The 22,868-nt window shown below is 38.7% G+C and overlaps 1 protein-coding gene across 1 annotated transcript in view; it reads left to right on the forward strand.

Moving 5' to 3' along the window:
- The window catches only part of SNRNP40 (small nuclear ribonucleoprotein U5 subunit 40), a 35,756-nt gene that overhangs the window by 7,222 nt on the left and 5,666 nt on the right, over nt 1-22,868 (forward strand). Inside the window, exons 5-7 of the mRNA XM_061186879.1 lie at nt 9,526-9,648; nt 18,505-18,625; nt 22,272-22,354. Coding sequence (XP_061042862.1) covers nt 9,526-9,648; nt 18,505-18,625; nt 22,272-22,354 — 327 coding nt within the window. The remainder of the gene's footprint in view (nt 1-9,525; nt 9,649-18,504; nt 18,626-22,271; nt 22,355-22,868) is intronic.

Genomic DNA, 22,868 nt, shown 5'->3' on the forward strand with positions numbered 1-22,868 from the left:
CTGATGAACCTACATTGACATGTCATTATCACCCAAAGTCCATAGTTTACATTAGGGTTCACTTTTAGTGGTGTACATTCTGTGGGTTTGGACAGATGTGTAATGACATGTATCTGGCACTATGGTATCATACAGAGTATTTCAACTGCCCTAAAAATCCTTTATGTTCCACCTATTCATTCCGCTCAACCCCAGGGAACCACTGATCTTTTTGCTGTCTCCTTAGTTTTGCCTTTTCCAGAATGTCATATAGGTAGAACCATAAAGTGTATAACGTTTTCAGATTGGCTTCTTTCACCTAGTAATATGCATTTAAGATTCCTCCATGTTTTTTCATGGCTTAATAGTTCATTTCTTTTCAGTGCTGAATAATATTCCATTGTTGGATGTACCACAGTTTATTTATCCATTCACCTACTGAAGCACATCTTGGTTGCTTCCAAGTTTTGGCAATTATGAATAAAGCTGCTCTAAACATCTGTGTGTAGGTTTTTGTGTGGACCTAAGTTTTTAACTCTTTGGGTAAATACTGAGGAGCACAATTGCTGGATTGTGCAGTAAAGGTTTTGTAAGAAACTGCCAAACTGTCTTCCAAGGTGGCTGCACCATTTTGTCTTCCTACCAGCAATGAATGAGCGTTCCTTTGTTCCCCATCCTTGTTGGCATTTGGTGTTGTCAGTGTTTCAGATTTTGGCCTTTCTAATAGGTGTGTAGTAGTATCTTACGTTCATTTTACTTTGCATTTTCCCAATGATATATGATGTAGAACATCTTCTTTTTTCCAGTTTTATTGAGAATAATTGACATACATCACTACAAATTTAAGGCATGCAACAAGATGGTTTGATTTACATATATTGTGAAATGATTACCACAGTAGGTTTGACCAGCATCCATCTTCTCATGTAGATACAACAAAAAGGAAAAAAAGGAAAAATTTTTTTCTTGTGATGAGAACTCAAGATATACTGTCTTAACAACTTTTCTGTATATCATATTGCAGTGTTAGCTATAGTCATCATATTGTACATTACATCCCTAGTACTTATTTATCTTATAACTAGAAGTTTGTACTTTTTTTTTTTTTCTAATTTATTTATTTATTATTTATTTCTGGCTGTGTTGGGTCTTCGTTGCTGCACGCCAGCTTTCTCTAGTTGTGGCGAGCGGGGGCTACTCTCCGTTGCAGTGTGCGGCTTCTCATTGTGGTGGCTTCTCTTGCTGAGGAGCACGGGCTCTAGGCGCTCGGGCTTCAGTAGTTGTTGCACACGGGCTCAGTAGTTGTGGCACTCAGGCTCAGTAGTTGTGGCTCGAGGGCTCTAGAGCTCAGGCTCAGTAGTTGTGGCACACGGGCTTAGTTGCTCCACGGCATGTGGGATCTTCCCAGACCAGAGTTCAAACCCATGTCCCCTGCATTGTCAGGCAGATTCTTAACCACTGCACCACCAGGGAAGTCCCAAGTTTGTACTTTTTGACCACCTTCCTCCAATTCCCACTTCCTCTATCCTCCTCCTCTGGTAACACAGTGTTGAGCATCTTTGCATATGCTTACTTGCCATCTGTGTACTTTGGTGAGGTATCTGTTAAGTTCTTTAGCTCAATTTTTGATCTGGTTGTTTGTTATTGTTTTGTTTTTTAAATAAATTTACTTATTTATTTATTTATTTTTGGCTGCATTGGGTCTTCATTGCTGCGTGCGGGCCTTCTCTAGTTACGGCAAGCGGGGGCTACTCTTCATTGCGGTGCGCGGGCTTCTCATTGCAGTGGCTTCTCTTGTTGCAGAGCACAGGCTCTAGGCATGCGGGCTTCAGTAGTTGTGGTATGGAGGCTCAGTAGTTGTGGCTCATGGGCTCTAGAGCGCAGGCTCAGTAGTTGTGGCGCACGGGCTTAGTTGCTTCGCGGCATGTGGGATCTTCCCAGACCAGGGCTCGAACCTGTGTCCCCTGCATTGGCAGGCGGATTCTTAACCACTGCACCACCAGGGAAGTCTGTGTTTGTTATTGTTGAATTTAAGAGTTCTTTGTACTGTGTTTTGGATAATAGTCCTTTAACAGATGTGTGTTTTGCAAGTATTTTCTCAACAGTCTGTAGCTTGTCCTCTAATTTTCTTGACATTTTCTTTCACAGAGAAGTTTTTAATGTTAATGAAGTTCAGCCTATCAATGATTTCTTTCATGGATTGTGCCTTTGGTGTTGTATCTAAAAGTCATCACCATACCCTAGGTCACCTAAGTTTTCTTCTGTGTTACTTTCTAGGAGTTTAATATTTTACATTTAGGTTTGTGATCCATTTTGAGTTAATTTTTGTGAAAGGTGCAAAAAAATATTCATTTTTTTTTAACATGTGGACATACAGTTGTTCCAGCACCATTTGTTGAAGAAACTGTCTTTGCTCCATTGTATTGCCTTTGCTCCTTTGTCAAAGATCAATTGACTGTATTTATGGGGGTCTATTTCTAGGCTTTTTATTCTCTTCCATTGATCTATTTGTCAGTTCTTTTGCCAATATCACACTGTCTTGATTACTAGCTTTATAGTAAATCCTGAAGTTGGGTAGTGTCAGTCCTCCAACTTTGTTGTACAATATTGTATTGGCAAGTTAGGGTCTTTTGCCTTTCCAGATAAACTCCAATTTGTTGACTTCCATGAAGTAACTTGCTGGAATTTTGGTTGACACTGCATTGATCAGTATGATTGATCTGTAGATCAAATTGGGAAGAACTGACATCTTGACAATGCTGAGTCTTCCTACCCATGAACATGGAATATCTCTCCATTTATTTTGTTCTACTTTGATTTCATTCATTAGAGTTTTTAAGTTTTCCATGTAGAGATCGTGTACAGATTTTGTTACATTTACACCTAAGTATTTCTCTTTTTGGATGCTAATGTCAATGGTATTGTGTTTTTAAGAATCAGAATGTTAAATGTGTTCCTCAAGTGGTTTGATGTAGCAGGTATGACATTTTGGGAGCCACTGATCTCCTCCAGCATCCTCACTTTACAAATGAGGAAAATGAGGCCTAGAAATAGTAACTTATTTCAGGGGCACACAGGACACACTGCTTTGTAGTACCATTTTATTCTTTCTTTGGCACTAGTTTTTGACTGGATTTTTTTTTTTTATGATTAAACAGGGAGGGATTTCAAAGGAGTACATCTGAGAAATCACACTGAACTTGTGATTGTTTGTTGCTTTTTTAAATGAATTTGCTTTTTTTTATAATTAAAGGTGGTGACACTGACCTACTAGATTATCTGCTTTGAGATGTTTTCTACTAAATGGTTTTGTAATAAACAATCACTTGGGCCCCTTGATGCTTGGCTAAGAAGAGAGTCTGTGGCTTAGGAATAATTCCCAGAGGTCTTTTTGTTTTGTTTTGTGTTTGTTTTTTAATAGATTTATTTTCCTTTTTGTTGAGAGAATTATAGATTCTCATGCTGTTCCGAGAGATAATACACAGATCCCATTTACTCTTCACCCAGTTTCCAGCAATGTTAACTTGTCTCATAACTATAAAAGGTGACATTGCTATGATCCCTCGATCTTGTTCAGATTTCACAAGTTTCACATGAGATTCCCAGAGGTCTTAACGTAGGTATACTATAGTTGGAGAGACCTAACAGTAGCTGATTTGCTAATTGGCATTTCAAAAGGCAGAGATAAGAGTGCCCTAATGAATTTTGTTAACAAACATTTATTGAGGGCTTGCTATGGAAACCATCTAGGAACTTATTCTTTTTTTTTTTTTTTGGCTGTGCTGGGTCTTAGTTGTGGCACGTGGGATCTTTGTTGTGGCATGCAGTATCTAGTTCCCTGACCAGGGATCAAACGTGGGCCCCCTGCATTGGGAGCATGGAGTCTTAACCACTGGACCACCAGGGAAGTCCTTAGGAACTTATTCTTGTTTAGTTTCACGTTTTCTTCTTTTACCTTTTCTCTGACTTTGTTTCATCTCGTCTTTGTCTCTGTGCTCATATTTATCTTTCCATCTCTCCTTAGCTTTTTCTTTTTCTCCTACCTTCCATTGTATATGTCTTTTCTTTTCTACTCTTTCCTTCTTTAAGTTTCTTGCTTCTCTTCTCCCTTAATTAAACATGATTTGAAATAATCACACTCAAGGCAGTATTTATTTTTAAGGCAGTATTTTTTAAATGTGCAGTATATCACATTACTTAAAGTGACTTTTTTAACCAGTTCTTTATTTTTAATTTCAATATATTATTTATATAATTACTGCTTCATTGAACAGCCTTTTACATATGCCTTTTAGTTACTTGCCAAGTTGGAATGCTTTATTGTTGCTTTCTGTTGCTAGGTTTATAAGTTTAGGAGTTTAATAACTTGTGCTTATCTAACAAGGACTATGTCATGTTTCTTATTTGTCAGAGTTCTCAACAGAAAACAGAGGTTTCAATAACTCTTGTATTTTTCAGTCTAGAAGTGGTATCCTCAGCATTGTCCATACCAGTCTTTTCAAACCATTTTCAGCAATCCATTCTTTCTTCTAATGAAGCAATTAAGTGAAGTCATATACGTTATTCCCTTTACAAACAGTTCAAGTCCTGGTACCATTACATAGACCGAAGCAGGAAAGGTGTTTGGGTTAGAGGTGGGGATAGGCCAAAGTGTCCCAGAGTGGCGTGTCAGAACCCAAGTGAGATGAAGGGAGAGCATCCACACCGGATGCGGGGGTATCCACACCGGATGCAGGAGTATCTGTATCCAGTGTAGGGAGATGGAAACTGCGTAGGGTAAGGAGGGCATCCACACAGCACAAGGTAGATGGCCCAGTGTGCAGAACAGGAGGGAGGAGCCCAGCATGGAGAGTCAGTGCCGTAGCAGGGTCAAAGAGTCATCTACACGTTGGTGTGGGGGAGGCAGTGTGGGTGTCAGAGCCTGAGTTGAGGGTGCCCACACAGGGTGGGAGCAATTCAGGTAGAGAGTCTGAGGCTGAGCAGACTCAGACAAGGATGGAGTCCCTGAGGAAGGGCAGCCTGGAAAGTGGTGTTAGAGCCAGAGCAGAGTGAAGAGAGCGTTCACACAGAGGGGTCACCCAAATGGGGTGAGGAGGGGGTTCACATAGAATCAGCCCAGAATGGGAATCACATTCAAACAGGGAAAGAGGACATCCATGCAGGAGACAGCTGGAAGAGGATGTAGGAGATTGGTTACATACAGGAAGCCTGATCAAATAAGTAAATATAGTAAGTATAATGGGGGGCAGATTTCTCACTGTCAGAGAAAGGATTTACCAATACTAAAGAGAAAGAGAAAACTAAAATGCATCTTGTGTTGTCAGTATCGAATTCAGAGTATCAGTGTGAGCTCATGACATTCAATATATGAACAGATAAGTGTAGGAAAAAAAATTAGATGTAAATGTGTGTTTGTAGATATATGTGTGTGCACCTGTGTATGCATATATTGCTTAACTGTCCACTTAGAGGGTCTAGGAACAACAACACATCAAAACCAGTGAGCACGTCTACTGTATAGGTCTTGGCCTTTAAATACCATTTTCCGCTAAAAGGGCTCCTTATTTCAGGTCTGGGCAGGGAAAGTACAAGGTGGGCCTAGAACGTCTTATGCAAAAAAGCTTGCCAGAGGAATCTCTTAAATGATCAAATTGAATGTTATGGGAGTTCCCTGGTAGTCTAGTGGTTAGGATTCAGCACTTTCACTGCCATGGCCTGGGTTCAGTCCCTGGTCGGGGAACTGAAATACTGCAAGCCATGTGGTGCAGCCAAAATTTAAAAGAAAAAAAAATTTTTTGAATGTTTTTAGTAATGGGACAAATGAAAATTGTGAGCCACTCAATAGGATACAATGAAAATGCAACATCACTTCAGTATAGTCCTGCCAAATAACTTGAATCTAATCATGAGAAAACATCAGACAAACACAAATTGAGGAACATTACTGTCCTGTAATTTTGCGAAGTGTCAAGGTTATGAAACTCCAGGAAAGTCTAAGAAACTCTTCCAGGCTGAAGGAGACTAAAGAAACACGACAGCTAAATTTAACATATGGGGACTTCCCTGGTGGTCCAGTGGCTAAGACTCTGCGCTCCCAATGCAGGGGGCCCGGGCTCAATCCCTGGTCAGGGAACTAGATCCCACATTCTGCAACTAAGAGTTCGCACGCTGCAACTAAAGATCCTGCGTGCCACAACTAAGACCCGGCGCAGCCAAATAAATACATAAGTATTTACAAATAAATAAATAAATAAATTCAACATATGACTCTGAACTGAATCCTTTTGCAATAAAAGACCCTATTGGGACAAGTGGTGAAACTTGAATGAGATCTGAGGATGGTAGTAATGTATGGGTGTTAGTTTCTTGATTCTGATGGTTGTATTGAGATTACGTAGGAGAACATCTTGTGGGACAAGTGCACTAAATATACTAAAGTATTCAGGAGTGTCAGGGCATTAGGTCAGCAACTCAAATGATTTAGGCAAAAAAATGTTTTCGTTTACAATTTTTTTGGTAAGTGTGAATATTTCAGAATAAAATAATCTTTTAAAAATTTTGGTTGTCTGGAACTAAAATTCTGCAATATTTGAATCAAGCTTTAAGTGGCTACCATAACTTTTACGATAAAGACAAAGATTGATTTGACCTGAGTAGAGAATATTTGTTAAGACAAAGATTGTAGTAAGTCTGGTAAGATGTGGGAGCTAGATTATCAAGACCTTGAATTCCAAGCTAAGAGGTTTGGACTTCATTCTATAGCCAGAGAGTTTGATGGGCAGGGGTTGGCTGTTGGGTCTCTAGAAGAGGAGTGAAGCACGCTTTTTGGACCATTGATCTGAGTAGCACTAAGCCTTTTTAGTTCATGTTTCCATCAATGAAGTAGAAACTACTTTTCATCCTAAACCATGAGAATTGGAAAGAAGAGGTATGTTGGCACAGAGACAACTCATATTCTACTTGTTTACCACAGGATTGAATTTAAACCCCTGGCCTTTACTATGATTCCATGGCTGATTTCTTTCTTTTATGACAACCCTGTAAAACCTAGAACATAGTCACCCCAAAGTCTTTCTCTTCTGAATGAAATGACCCATACTCTTCAGACATTTCCTCATGGTTCTTCTCAAGTCCGTCAGTCATTTACTGAACCATCTTTAGGACCTACTATCCACGCTTTAAAAATGTAGACCCATGTTGTATTGTAAGTTTATTATTTTTAAAAAAATGGAAACAAATTGGTTAGTTGGAGTATGAGGATCTAGAGTTGTTATACCTAATCTTCATCTTTTTTCCTCTTCTATTATTAATGAATCAAGCCGCCATTAAAAGTAAGTGTTGGGAATTCCCTGGTGGTCCAGTGGTTAGGACTCCAAGCTGTCACTGCCGAGGGCCCGGGTGCAATCCCTGGTCAGGGAACTAAGATCCCACAAGCTGCGAGGGATGGCCAAAAAAAAACAGAACTAAAAAAAAATGTTAATTTTTTTAAACAAGCATATATTTAGTTATTATAAGGAATGAGCACACGTTTGGTACTTTTAAATTAATGCAATGTTAACGTAATAGAATCAAACGGTACTGAAATCTAGTCCTCATTTTGCTGTTGACTTCCTAGGTATTCTTCATCAAGTCATTTCCTTCTTTGAGCTTTAGTTTCTTCATCTAGATAGTTTATGCACAGTAACTTTTAAATATTTTTATCACAACCCACATTAAGGAATACATTTTATACTATGATCTAGTATATATTCCCTTCAGTATGTCTTATGTGTGAATGAACCAACCCATTCTATATGTGACATTCTCTGATATCTCCCATAATTTTTTTAATTGAGGTAAAATTAACATGAAATCCACTGTTTTAACCTTTTTAAAAAGTGTACAATTCAGTGGCTTTTAGTACATTCAAAGTGTTGTGTGACCATCACCACAATCCCATACCAGAACATTTCCATCATCCCCCAAAAGAATCCCCATACCCATTAAGCAAGTCACTACTTTTCCTCTGCCTTCCAGCTCCTGGCAACTACTAATCTATTTCTGTCTCTATGGATTTGCCTATTCTGGACATTTCATATAAATAGAATCATACAGTATGTGGCCTTTTGTGTCTGGTTTCTTTCACTCAGCGTATGGTTTCAGGGTTCATCCATGTTGTATCCTTATCAGTACTTCATTCCTTTTTATGGCTAAATGATATTCCACTGTATAGCTATACCATCTTTTGCTTACCCATTCCTCGGTTGATGGATATTGAGTTGTTTCTACTTTTTTACCTATCATCAACAATGCTGCTACAAACATTCATGTACAAGTTTTTGTTTGAACACCTGTTTTCATTTCTCTTGGGTATATATCTAGGAGTGGGACTGCTGAGTCATATGGTAACTCTTTGTTTAATAAGGAACATCCAGACTTTTCCATAGCAGCCACATCATTTTATATTCCCAACAGCAATGTGTAAGGGTTCTAATTTCTCCACATCCTCACCAATACTTATTATTTTCTGTGTATGTGTTTTAATTATAACCATCCTAGTAAGTGTGAAGTGATACCTAATTGTTGTTTTGACTTGCATTTCCCAAATAATTTGTGATATTGAGCATCTTTCTATGTGCTTATATCTTCTAAAGAGAAATGTTTACTCGGGTCCTTTTGCCCATTTATTAATTGGGCTCTTTGTGGTTTTGATGCTAAATTATAAGATTATTTATATTTATTTATAAATCTTATGAATTATAAGATTTATTTATTCTGGATACTAGACCTTTATCAGATATATGTTTTGCAAATATTTTCTCCCACTGTTGGTTGTCTTCTCTATTTGCTGTTATCCCTTGCCCCATCCAGCAGAGGCTCATGCATTTGTCTTTAAATATTTTGGACAATTGGCTCTGCCCTGGGAGAGTTCCAAGTTAGGCAAAATAAAGTCAAACCCTTTGAGCTCAGCCATCAGGGAGCCACCAAACAGGTCCAAAAAAAATTTTTTTTTTAATATTTAAACCTGCAATTCTTTAAAAATAAGAAATAAGGTCCATTCTTCCTTGGGTACTTAGGAACCTATACTAGGAATGTAGGCTGTTGTCTTCAAAACTGTTGCTGAGTAGAGGGATAATCTTTGAGCATTTCCTACTCTGCCATTTTCACTGATGTAACCTCCTCTCCATATATATTTTTTAAACGTAAGTTGTAGCCCACTAATGAATTAAGATCTACAGTTCGAAAACACTGGTCTAATATCCTTGGTGTCTAAGAACATATGAACTAATAAGCAAGGTGAAGATTTCCACTCTGAGGGCATGATAATTAACTATGTTTATTCAAACTTTAGCAAAGGAGACTGAAAATATAACCAAAGTGATTTGTTCCACCAACCTTCAAATATGTTGGCAAAATTATAGTCACTTCTCACCATATTAATGGGATATTCAGACAAGTTTCTGAACAGGGTCCCCATTACAGATGTTTTCATCTCCACAGTCCTTGGATTTAGGGGTGTACTGTGCAATTGCTGTTACTATAGGCTCTCTTGTCCTCTTTTTTCAGCTTTGGGACATCCGTAAGAAAGCAGCGATCCAGACATTTCAGAACACCTACCAAGTGTTAGCTGTGACCTTCAATGACACAAGTGATCAGATTATTTCTGGTGGAATAGACAACGATATCAAGGTATGTTAGATGTTTATCTTATATATACCTTTCACCTATCTCCACTCAAAGAGGTAAATCTTTCCAAACTTCTTAGCTTTGCACTTTATGCCAACTAAATGGAAGATAAATTAGAACTTGTTTTCTTTCTGTCCTGTCTTCATTGACTTCCTGAGTCAGGGTTGCATTACAGCTCATATAAATGCCATTAGGGAGTAGGCAGTTAATGTGAAGTGGGAAGTCCCTGTGTGGGAACTCTGAAAAATGAAGAGTGCATTCCCTGCCTAGAGGCATTTGAAACTTTTTTTTTTTAAACCTGCATTGGCCTCATGAGATAGCAGTAAATCAATTTGTGATTCTGTACCCTAATCTCTCAGTGTGTCTTTCTTTTTGAGACTATGGAAAGGAAGTTTTGGGGGGTCCATAGCTAAGAATGTGAGATGGTAATGATGTTGGAGAAAGAAGCAATAGACTACAGTGTTTAGAGGCAGTACAGTGTAGCTCAGGCTTTCAAGTAATTGACTTGGGGTCTGTTCTCAGTTCCACTATTTTCTAGTTTTTTGTGACTTCACACTAGTTCTTTCACTTCTTTCAGCCTCTGTTTTATCATGTGTGCACCAGGGGTAATAATAATATCTATCTCATAGGGTTGTAATGGGGATTAAATGAGCCAAATTCATTAGAGCACCTCACAGGGTTTTTGGACATAGCAAGTGCCAGTAAATATGAAATGTGTGGGGGCGGGGGGAGGCCACTCAGTTTGTGTCTGCTTTTACTTATTGGCTTCCTTAGGTATTTCAAAGACTTTGACTTACGTTCTGCTTTGTCATGAGAGTAGTAACTGTTGGGTAAATATTCAACTTATGTTGTCTCTACCTAGAAATTGTACTGTATTCCCATCTCTTCTTGCCTCCTTTGCTGTTACTATGGATGGAATGTCCTTTTGTCTAAAGGTAGTCCCTTAAATGGAAGGATTTCAACCTTTTTTTCCTGTCTCTGGGACCTCATGCCATCAATTTTCCCAGAGTCTATATATATATATATTTTTTTTTTTAATATTTATTTATTTATTTGGCTGTGCCGGGTCTTAGTTGCAGCACTCGGAATCTTCCTTGCAGCACTCGGGATCTTTAGTTGCGGCATGCAGACTCTTAGCTGCGGCATGTGTGATCTAGTTCCATGACCAGGGATCAAACCCGAGCCCCCTGCATTGGGAGCGCAGAGTCTTAGTGACTGGACCACCAGGGAAGTCCCCCAGATCCTATATTTTTAAACAACTGTATTGCTTCTCATTAGCATTTCATTATGCTCAGGTCTTCTCTTGGTGGGGTAAGGAGTCTTCCTTCAATTACACATTGTCTTGTTATTGCCCTGTCAATCATCCCCTTTACAGACAAACTTCTTGAAAGATGGTGATAGTGGTTATGATAATAATAGTGTTACCATTATCCTCTAATACTTAACTGTGTCGGACATTGTTCTTGGAGCTTTACGTTATTAATTCATTTAAGCCTCACAACAATCCTATGAAATAAGTACTATTAATGCCGTTTTACCAGCGAAGAAACTTGAGCTAAGAGAGGCACAACATCTTAACCCAAGGCTGTACAGCTAATAAGCGATGAAACCTCAGTTCAAAATGCAGAGTTTGGTTCCAGAGTCCTGCTCTTATTTAATACCTGTGAGAAATCCCCTGAAGATTTCCTACACTCACTGTCTTTAATGCCTTATCTCCGTTTCATTCCTCAGTTTCGTATCTCCTGACCATTCCTCAGCAGTCTGGCTTCTGCCTCTACTGCTTTATTGACACTGTTCTCTTCAAGGTCACCAGAGCTCTCTCTGTTACTAAACCCAGTAGATCCTTTTAGTCTTTTTTTGTTTGTTTTTTTAAACTGGCTCTAACAATATGCTTTCCTACCCTTTCCATCAGGCATATCCTTCCTCAGATACCTCTACAAGCTATTCTCTCTATGCATTCTTTAAATGTCGTTATTCCCCCAGGTTCTTTCCTAGGTGCTCTTCTTATATATACCTTTCCTTGGACAAGTCTCATCTAATTCTGTGACTTTAATTGTCGTTTCTGTTCAGATGTGTCTGTTCTCAACCCAGATCTTCAGCTCCAGGCCCATGTGTACAACCAGCTACTCAGCATCCCCCACTTGGAAGTCTCATAAGTACTTCAAAATTCACCATTTCCAAAATTCAACTTCACATCACTTTTCTACCCTATAACTATTTGGAGAATGTACAGTCAGAATGTGGGGGCTTAATTAGATCATCTTAATAGCTAATGCATTATTTCCCTGAGTGAAGTTTGGGGGCCTACTATCATTAGAATCACTAGAGGGCTCTAATACACATAAAAGTGGATTAGTGTCATCTAGCTATGATAATTTTCATACTTTTAAGTTACTATTAAATTTACATACTTTGAAATTAACCTTTTTTTAGTGTACAGTTCTATGAATTTTAATGCTTGTGCAGATTCATGTAACTACCACAAACAGTACAGAACAATTTCCATCACTCCAAAAATCTTCATAATGCTCCTCTGTGTCAAACCCTCTGCCCATCCCTAACCCCTACCAACCATAGATAATGTTCCTTGTCCTATAGTTCCTATTCTAGAATTTCATGTTAATGGAATCATACAATATGTAACCTTTTGAGACTGGCTTTTTAAATTTAAACTATGAGAATTTGATCTTTTCATGTGTACTGTGGGGACAAACTAGCCTAATACTCTTGTGCCAGTAATGTCTTCTTACCACAAGTAGTGTGGCTTATTCTGGGCTCTTTGTGTAGACTGTTCCAGGGCGTTTTATAAACAAATATATTCAGTTGTACTATAGTCCTGAAGGGACTGAGTCTCTTTTTAGGTTTTGAAGGTTTTCCATGTCTTCTCAGACACACGTTATATGTTATACCTTCTCTTAGGATCAGCTTTTTTTCAGATAGCTAATCTCAGTCTTAGTCTGTTGATATATACCAATTTTGTTCTGAAATCCAAATTTATCTCAAATATGAGTAATATATAAATATAGTCCCATGAGTATGGCAATTAATAACTCTACATCATAGCCTTGTAACCTTTTTTTTTTAATTGAAATATAGTTGATTTACAGTTTTGTGCTAGTTTCTGGTGTACAGCAAGGTGATTCAGTTATACATATATATTCTTTCTCATATTCTTTTACATTATGGTTTATTATAGGATATTGAATATAGTTCCCTGTGCTATACAGTAGGACCTTTTGTTGTTTATTTTATATATAGTAGTTTATGTCTGCTAATCCCAAACTCCTAATTTATTCCTCCCCGACTCCCTTTCCCCTTTGGTAACCATAAATTTGTTTTCTATGTCTGTGAGTCTGTTTTGTAAATAAGGTCATTTGTGTCATATTTTAGATTCCACACATAAGTGATATATCATATGGTATTTGTCTTTCCCTTTCTGACTTACTTCACTTAGTATGATAATATCTAGGTCCATCCATGTTACTGCAAATGGCATTATTTCATTCATTTTATGGCTGAGTAATATTCTATTATATAATATACCACATTTTCTTTATCCATTCATCTGTTGATGGACGTTTAGGTTGCTTCCATGTCTTGGCTATTGTAAATGGTGCTGCTGTGAACATTGGGGTGCACGTATCTTTTCAAATTAGAGTTTTCTCGTGATGTATGCCCAGGAGTGGGGTTGTTGGATCATATCATAGCCTTGTAGTCTTTATCTTTCTAAACTAAAAAGTCATTATTCTGTCCACAAACATTCAAGTTTTTCTGCCAGTGCTCATTTTCAGGGACTTTTTTTATTAGAAATGCACACAGTATTCTATATATCTATATATCTCAATAAAACTAGAGAAAAAAAGAAACAGAAAAATGATCCAAACTACAACGCTAAGAAGAAAATAAGATAAGAGTGATGTGATGGAGAGCAACTAGAAGGAGGGCCTAGTTTCATCTAAGAAATCCTCTCTACAGATATGTCTGAGCTGACATTTGAAGACAAGACTAAGCCAGCCATGGCAATATCTAGTGTCGGGGGTTCCAGACAAAGTAGTAGCTATATGTTACTAAGTGAAAAGAGCATCATATAAAATCTTATCTGAACATTAAGACATTTACATACAAAACACTATGGCACAGAAACAGACTGAGAGGAAATAAACTGAAATATCAAGAGTGACTAAATTTGAATGATGAGACTACGAGTGACTTTTTTTCTATTTTCACTTTTTCTAAACTTTCTTCTATATAACATTGTATTAGTTTTCAGTATACAGCATAATGACTTGATACATGTATATAACACAAAATGATTAACCTTAGAAGTCTAGTTAACATCCATCACTTCACATTGTTAGAATATTTTTTCTTGTGATAAGAACTTTTAAGATCTATTTTCTTAGCAACTTTCAAATATACAATACAATATTGTTAACTTTAGTCACCATGATGTACATAACATCCCCAGAACTTAGGATCATTTTTCTGATGCTGCCACTTAATTCCTAGCTATGTGATCTTTTTTTCTTTTTTTTTTTTTTTTAACACTGATTTTTTTTTTTTTATATAAGCTTGGGTGCCTGTTACTTATAATGATGACTGCTCTGAGGTCACAGCTGTTCTCTGAAACAACTTTTCTTTTTTTTTTTTTTTAAACTTAGGGTTTATTTATTCATTTATTTATTTATTTATTTTTGGCTGTGTTGGGCTTCGTTTCTGTGCAAGGGCTTTCTCTAGTTGCAGCAAGTGGGGGCCACTCTTCATCGCGGTGCGCGGGCCTCTCATTATCGCGGCCTCTCTTGTTGCGGAGCACAGGCTCCAGACGCGCAGGCTCAGTAATTGTGGCTCAGGGGCCCAGTTGCTCCGCGGCATGTGGGATCTTCCCAGACCAGGGCTCGAACCCGTGTCCCCTGCATTGGCAGGCAGATTCTCAACCACTGCGCCACCAGGGAAGCCCTAGCTATGTGATCTTAAGAAAGTTATTTAACCTCTCTGAGTTTCCATCTCTTATCTCTAAATGGGAATAATCAGCCTACCTCATACAGTTGTTACATGGATTAAATGAGGTAAAAAATATAATATTCTTAGCAACATGGCAGTTACATAGTAAGTGTTCAGCACGTGTCAGCTGCCATCATCTAGAATATTAGAATATTCTAGATATTTTATTATTAGAATATTCCATAATTTAGTAAGCAGCAATCAATATACTGAACATTTAGTCTGTTTCATATGTATCACTATCACAAATTATGCTGCTGTATCCAACATATTTGTGTGTGAAACTTTTTCCATATTTAGTTACTTCCTCAGAATAGATTTCTAGATGAAAATTAACGTGTTAACAAATATAAGGATGTTTCACATTTTGGATACAGGTTGCCAGATTGTTTTTTGGCGACAGCAGTTAATAATTTGAAATCAGGTTGCTATAGCTATTTGACTTCATTTTGCTCTTGTATAACTAAGGGGTGTGCTTGAGAGATGTGAGACCATAGAATTTCAGTCTTCTCCCTATTTAACAACACCCTGTTCTGACATGCTTAGGAGTGAGTAACTGCCCTTGGACCCAGAAAGACTCTTTTTTAAAAAAAAAAAAATATATATATATATATATATATAGATTGATTGATTGATTGATTGCTGCGTTGGGTCTTCGCTGCTCCATGCGGGCTTTCTCTGGTTGTGGCGAGCGGGGGCTACTCTTTGTTGTGGTGCGCAGGCTTCTCATTGTGGTGGCTTCTCATTGCGGAGTGCGGGCTTCAGTAGTTGTGGCCCGGGCTCGAACCCGTGTCCCCTGCAAATTGCCTCTATCAAATTGCCTTTAGTCAATTAACAAGTACCCTTTAAGCAGTCAGGGGCTTACCAGCCTTGAGCATTTGCTTGACAAATCCCTACACTGCCTTACTACATTAGGAAGTACTCCTGAAGAGCCTGGTTTCTGTTTGCTTCTGTCTCTCAGATAGCACTGCCTATTCTGAGAAAGCGGGGAGCAAATAGGGAATGGAAGCCCCTTTTAAAATCTGGAGTGAGCAAATTCTGTATATGTTTGTGAGCAAATACACTGTTCCTGCCAGCCTCTTGGGATTTTCTTCCGGGGCATAGGATTGTGGAGTCAGAGGAAAATGAATAAAAGAAGAAAATGTGCTTCTTCTTAATGACTTGAAGATCTGATTGGCAATTCTTTGGCATTGCTTGTAATCCTGAGCTCTAGTCAGAATGGGAGTTTAGTTGATGATTTTTTTTAATGTAGTGGGTAAAGAGATAGAACAGATCCTCATTGATTTTTCCGACCTCTGCTCTCATCCTTTCCGATTATCTGGGCCAGAAGGATCTTTCTGGAATCTGGCCAACTCATTCCACCACTCTGAACCCTTCTGTGGCTCCCCAGTGAGGGAGATCAAGTCCAAGCCAGTCATTCAAAACCTTTCATGAGCTGCCCTTTGCCTGCCTATCACTCAAGCATTGTCTGCTGCCTCTCTTTGCCCAGTCCCCTACAGCCCAGTAATTTTTTCATGCCTCTCTGCTTTCATGCATTGTCTTTGCCTGGGAATCCCCTTCTATTTGGTCTAAATAAAAAATACCTCTTATGGGCTTCCCTGGTGGTGCAGTGGTTGAGGAATCCGCCTGCCAATGCAGGGGACACGGGTTTGATCCCTGGTCCAGGAAGATCCCACATGCCACAGAGCACCTAAGCCTGTGCACCACAACTACTGAGCCTGCGCTCTAGCGCCCATGCTCCGCAACAAGAGAAGCCACCGCAATGAGAAGCCCGTGCACCACAACGAAGAGTGGCCCCTGCTCACCGCAGCTAGAGCGAGCCCGTGCGCAACAACGAGGAGCCAACGCAGCCAAAAATAAATAAAATAAATAAATTTTTTAAAAAAACCAACAACCTCTTGGGAATTCCCTGGCGGTCCAGTGGTTAGGACTCTGCGCTCTCACTGCCAGGCGCCCAGGTTCCAACCCTGATTAGGGAACTAAGATCCCACAAGCTGCGTGGTGCGGCAAACAAATAAACAAACAAAAATCTCCTTCTTTTTCCATATCCTGCTCAAGTGCTTTATTCTCTGTGAAACCTTCCCTTTCTCACTCCCATCCATGTACCACGGGAACATTAATCCCTCTGCTGTCTTGGCTATTGCCCCTTGTCCAGGCCTCTCATCACTTTTTTAGCTCCTTGAGAACAGGGACAACATCTCTTTTATCTCCAACAGCGCCTGCCACGAGTCAGATGCCCAAACATTCACTGAACACCTGATTAGGACATCTGCAAAATATTTTGCTTAAATTAGTGCCCTACTCACTCTTCTTTGGCAAATCCCAGATACATTTTGGCTCTGCAAAACAACATGTGCAGGCCTCAAAGAGGAAAGTCTGGAAAGAGCACCCAAGTGTTGTGAGGGATGATGAATTACATTCTCTCCTAAAAAGCTGAAGATTTCAACAATGGCTTCTCTGAAGAGGAGGAACAATAGCTTGAACAAAAAAATGTCAACCACTTCAAGCCTCCCTAATTATTGAGGCAACAAACATCCTGACACAAAAATGATGGTATATGAAGTGTGTACATACATCCACACATGAATTATTGATGGGGAAAGTGGAGTTGTCTGCCTTATGTATTGCTTTGACATACAACATCAAACTCATTTCTAGATGAGGAAGGTGCCTTGCTTAAAGGGACAGCAGAAAATTGTTTCATTTAGAAAAACTATGTGGCAATACAGAATCAAATTTGGATGAAATTTTATATAATAACAATGACCTTAACAAAATTGCTGTTCTTTTTCCATATGACATTCCAGACCATTTCTATTGCCTTTAATATATTTTTTACATAGTTTCAGTCTATATAAATATAGACTGTTTTGTATTTTCCTTCTTTGCTTAATAATAGATTATTTTATAAACATTTTTACATTTGATCTTCAGAGTATTTTTAGGAGTTGCTTAATAATAGCTACCAATTATTATTGGGCCTGCTGTGTACTAAGCATTCTATTTCTAATCCTCACAACAGCCATAAGAAGTAAATGTTGTCCGCATCTTACAGACCAGAAGCAGGCTCAGAGAGGGTTAGTGGCCCAGTGATACATAACTCTTTTAAGTTGCAGAGACTGGTAAGGTCTGACCCTAAATGCTCACTCTTTCCACTCTGCTCTTCGAATGCTAGCATGAGAGCTCATAGTGTTACAGTATGTTTATGAGCCATAACTTAATGAACAATTTATTTTTTCTGTTTGACATTAGGTTATTTTCAGCTGAACTGTTTCTCTTACCTTTCCTACCCAGGGAACAGTGAACCTACAATTTATTTTTCTTTTAATAAATATGCTTTTCCATTGTATACATGTTATGACGTTAAATGGAAAATTTTAAGCCTCTGTATTTTTGCATATTACCTTGTTATATACATTTTACATGCAATCATAATGCCTTTTTCAAATGACTTGTTTACTTGTTTTTATATAGTTCTAATAGTTTATTTTTAGTTGCTAAGAATCATAGTTTAAGTGTTTTAAATGCTACTTTGTTTTTTAATTCCTAATATATTTTGTTATGAATTGAAGATAACCTCTTTAAATTCTATTATTTTTTGTTAAACTTTATCTTAATATTTGACATTCATTAGTTCATATTTTTCTAGTCAAACTTAGTAACTTTGACTCTGTCTTAGAAAGGCAAGAGTTTTTTCTTCTTTGGTAGAAATCCTATATTTTGTGGTAAAGTAATACTTGGCCCAGAGGCAGATTAAGAAGGGATACCAATTTTCCCAGGCAGTTGACTCTTTAATAACTATTTCTTTGCTGTTCACAACTTGATTTTCTGGGGGTGCTGCCTTGTTTTGTTTTGCAGGTCTGGGACCTGCGCCAAAATAAGCTGACCTACACGATGAGAGGCCATGCAGATTCAGTGACTGGCCTGAGTTTAAGCTCTGAAGGCTCTTATCTCTTGTCCAATGCAATGGACAATACAGGTAACTTTGGAAAGGAAAGCTCCCCCAGTGCCCAGTCACTGTAGACCCTAAAGAAAGTAGGCATTAGGAACTAGAAATGTGTGCTGGATAAATGAGGGTCCAAGGAAAGAGTCCAGGATGGCTTGCAGGTGTCCACCAGGACAATTAGGAAAACAGGTTGTAATAGAAAAAACTTTAGGCCCAGAGGGCTGGGTGCGCGGGAAGGCAGCCTGGCCTCCAGGCCACGTGCCGCCATGTCGATGCTTTGCCGCCTCGGCGTTGTGAGGCAGATGTCTCTTCTTCGCCTGTGACAAATAGGTTTTGGAAAAAGTTGTCTATGGTGACCCTGAACTTGCACCTTTATGAGACTCAGCAGGAAGAGAAGTCCAAACCCATCAGCCGTTGCCCCATTCACTACAAAGAGAATCTGCCTTTTGATATTGTAGAGCTCATGGAGGAGATAGAAAAGAAGACAGGATTTTTACCAAATGTATTTAAGTGTTGTCCCATCGGCCATTGGAATTCAGAGCCTTCTTTGCTTACTACAGTGCCATCTGTAACAAGGAAACAGGCCAGCTCAGCAAAGCTGACAAGGAACTCATCATTGTGGTAACCAGCCTGGCCAACAGGTGCTCTTATAGCGTGGTTGTCCACAGTGCCTGGTACAGGGTCTTCTCAAAGAACCCAGTGCTCTCTGACAAGGTCTGTGTGAACTGGAGAAAGTCTGACCTCCGTGCCTGGGAAAAGGCAGTGCTGGAATTTGCACTTGCTATTTTCCCGAGCTGATGACATAACAGATGACCATTTCAAAAAGCTCGAGGTGCATGTCTTCAACCAAGAAGATGCCTGGGATATAGCTGCAATTTCAGCTTTTTATGCCATGTCCAGCCACCTTGCTCATTTTGTCAGTCTTGTTCCCAACAAAGAATTCTATCTGATGGGCAGAACCAATGATGTCAAAGACATCAGGAGTGAACCTGCTGCTCCCAAAGTATAAAAGCCTGAACAGAAAGGCCAGTGTTTACATTTCCAGCACACTGCATTATAAGACACCAGTTGGGAAGTAATTTTTTTAAATGTTTAGTCAGTGAAAGTAAATAAATTTGTTCCCTGCCTGCTTGGTGAGATAGATCCTAAGGGACATGTGATATCTGGGCCTAGGGGAAACCTTTTACTTTTTTACTTCTGTTGTGATCAGGGTCAAAGGAGTTCAGAGGATGCTTTAGGCATTTCTGATGAACTGATGTCTGTGAATTTCAGCAGTTGAAGTTGACCATTTTTTAGCTTTTAAAAATAGTGTTACATAGAAATTGGTCTGTATAGACTGGTTTGAAATCAGTTCCTTGTTAACATGGTGGTATATAAAGGCTCTGAAAGGCAGTGGGTAAATAGAATCAGGCACCAAGTTGTTCTTTCTTTAGTGCCTTCCCCATTAACCTCCAGCGATTTTTGTTTAAATCATGGTCATCTCAGTAGAATTTTAGTCCTTATGTAGTTTATTCTTATTTTAGGTTTTAGTAAAAATTATTTGGAACAAGAGGGTGCTCATATTTTAAGCAGAAGTGTAAGAAAAAACCAACCCTGACATTACTAAGCGACTCGTTCTGCGTGTCACAACCACCACTGCCTTATGTGTGCGGCTGTCTTAACTTTGCAGGAGTCATTTTCATTATCTAACTGATAGAGGTACATGCAAACATACAAAATGCTTTTGTTTCCATATGACTTCTTTAGATTCTCTAAATTGCCAGTGAACAGTTCTTAATCAGTTTGGGGGCAATAGTGAGTTAATTTTGAATTGCCTGAACTGTGAAACCTGATTATCTTGAGACAGCACAACTCTTGTTGCAGAGCTTGTGTTTTTCTGTTGGAACTATATCTTAAATACCTTGGAATATGTAACCTTTTAAAATTGACTTTTGAGGGGAGGAGGCAGGGGCATAAAAAAGAAAAGAAAAAAAAGGAAGAAAAAAAAGAAAAAGAAAAAACTTTAGAAGAGATGGTCAAGAAGCCAGGATTCTAGTCCCAGATCTGCCATCTAATCCCTGAGCAACTTTGCACATAGCATTTGTCCTCTCTGGGCATCAGTTTCTATACTGATAATATAAGAGACCTGGACTTTACTTTTAAGGCCCATTTCAGCTCTGGTGTGCTATGAATCCAAGGCTATGGATTCAAGCGGAGTACAAAAAACTCGTAGTGATTAGTTTATTGAGGAAGATGAGTCTGGAGATCCATCCAAGGCAGTTCTCAAGCATTTTCAAAGAGTACCAAGCTCAGATGATCAATAGGCCTATTGATATCTCAGTTGTGCTCTTTCTGCCAGTCTATCTTCCCTCCCCACTCCAAAAGCATTGATGTGACAAGAGGTCCTCATTAAAACACCTCAATATTCTGGATTTACACACACACTTGTCCTTTCTTTGCTTGTTTTTGAATTGTTGGATGGGAGGGTGAGTTTACTATAGCAAAAAAGAAAGATGACCTGTTGGATTATATGCTTAATATTGGGAGAGTTTGGAACTGCCCCTCTGATATACTAAAATGTTTTCACTGACATTTTGTAATGAAAACTGTGCCTAGCACTCAATGGGTGCTCAGTTAATACTTGTTGAATGAATGAACATCCTTACCTTCTGACTGTATTCTCAGCTGAATAGCAAACTTTCATGCATAGCTTCACCTTTTTATACCTGTTTGACTTCAAGGATTGTTGTTTTTTTCACACTCAAATAAAATGACATCACTCAAATTCCACTGTAGGTTTAGCTTTAGTTAACAATGGCTGTGGCCACTGCTTACTGTGGGTGTTATGTCCTATTTCAATAGATTTGCCATTGTCTAATTCTAGCATTGTTCATAGTAAGGAAAGATGAGATTCCCTAAATGGTTATTAAAAATAAGAAGAATTTCTTGTTATAGCTATACAATAAAATAACAAATTTTTTTTGTTTATTGTTTATTGCTGCCAATCTTTTAGAGCCCTTTCACATGTATCATTTTATTTGACCCTTAAAATATTCTTATTAAAAAAAAAAGCAAGTGGTATTCTCGTTTTATAAAGGCGACCAAAACACAAAGAACCTCACTATTTTCCTGATATCCCCCATATATACAGCAGAGCTAGAATTGGAATCAAAGTTCACTTTTTCTAATTCTTGGTATAGTGTTTTATATATATATATAAATATTGACCTTGTTCATAATTAAACTGTCAATTTCCCCTATGAGCAAAATTAGAAAAGGTTAGTCCTGAGTTTGATTTTTATAGATTGATTGTCACAGTAGTCAGTGGTATTTAGATTGTCATATTGAAACTTTGCTAGGTGTGACTCTTGGGGTTGGCAGAGGAATCGTTTGCAAAATGTTTTGTTGAAATCAGTATCACACCCAACTACTTTCTGTTGCAGATCCCCAGCAATGTGTTTGACATTTTCCCTTCCTACCTTCTCAGTTTTCCTCTGTGTCCTTAGTCCCTGTTAATGGAACTTGGATGCATTTCGTTCCCATTAGAAAAATAAAAAAGCCTCGTCAGGTAGCAGTGTACCGTGTTGGTCTTTCTCCACCCGGGAAACAGCATCTGTCATTGACATGATACTGATTTCAGCTGGGTTCTCAGGAGGCCCCTGGCTGATAGCTGTTTTGCTTTGTTTGTTTGAATTTGCAGTGCGGGTCTGGGATGTCCGGCCGTTTGCTCCCAAAGAAAGGTGTGTGAAGATATTTCAAGGAAATGTGCACAACTTTGAAAAGGTGAGTTCTGCATGGCAGAGGAATTTTACTGTCCATTTGATTCAAAGAAACATTTAAGATGGTGCTAAGGATAAGGAACAACAGCTCTACTGAGAAGGGGCTGCATTCTAGTAACACTGTTCTCCATCAAAACTGTTCTTGCCAGAAATAAAACTAATAGAAGCACAGGCAAGAAGGCAATCACATAGATAGATAGTGATGGGGCCCCCCTCAAATTTAGGACTTCGGACTTTAGCAAGACACTCCTATCTTTTTAATTCCTTGGGAACTTTGACCCTTATAGGTCAGTGTTCCATATGGGACTCAGATTCCCATGGCTATTACCCAGGTGGCCTCCCTCACCCTCCCAGTGACCAGCTATTAGAGCCCTGAGAATACATCCCTTCCCTCAGTAAGCACCACAGGCCAAGTTCTGAGAGACAGAAATTTTTTCTAAACTCTCAAATCCCAGGTCAGCTCTTCAAAGCAGCTTTTCCTCCAGATAGTTTGTTAATATAGACTAATGTTTTTCTTT

Source organism: Eubalaena glacialis, chromosome 3 (assembly GCF_028564815.1).
Source record: "Eubalaena glacialis isolate mEubGla1 chromosome 3, mEubGla1.1.hap2.+ XY, whole genome shotgun sequence".
NCBI classification, from domain to species: domain Eukaryota; kingdom Metazoa; phylum Chordata; class Mammalia; order Artiodactyla; family Balaenidae; genus Eubalaena; species Eubalaena glacialis.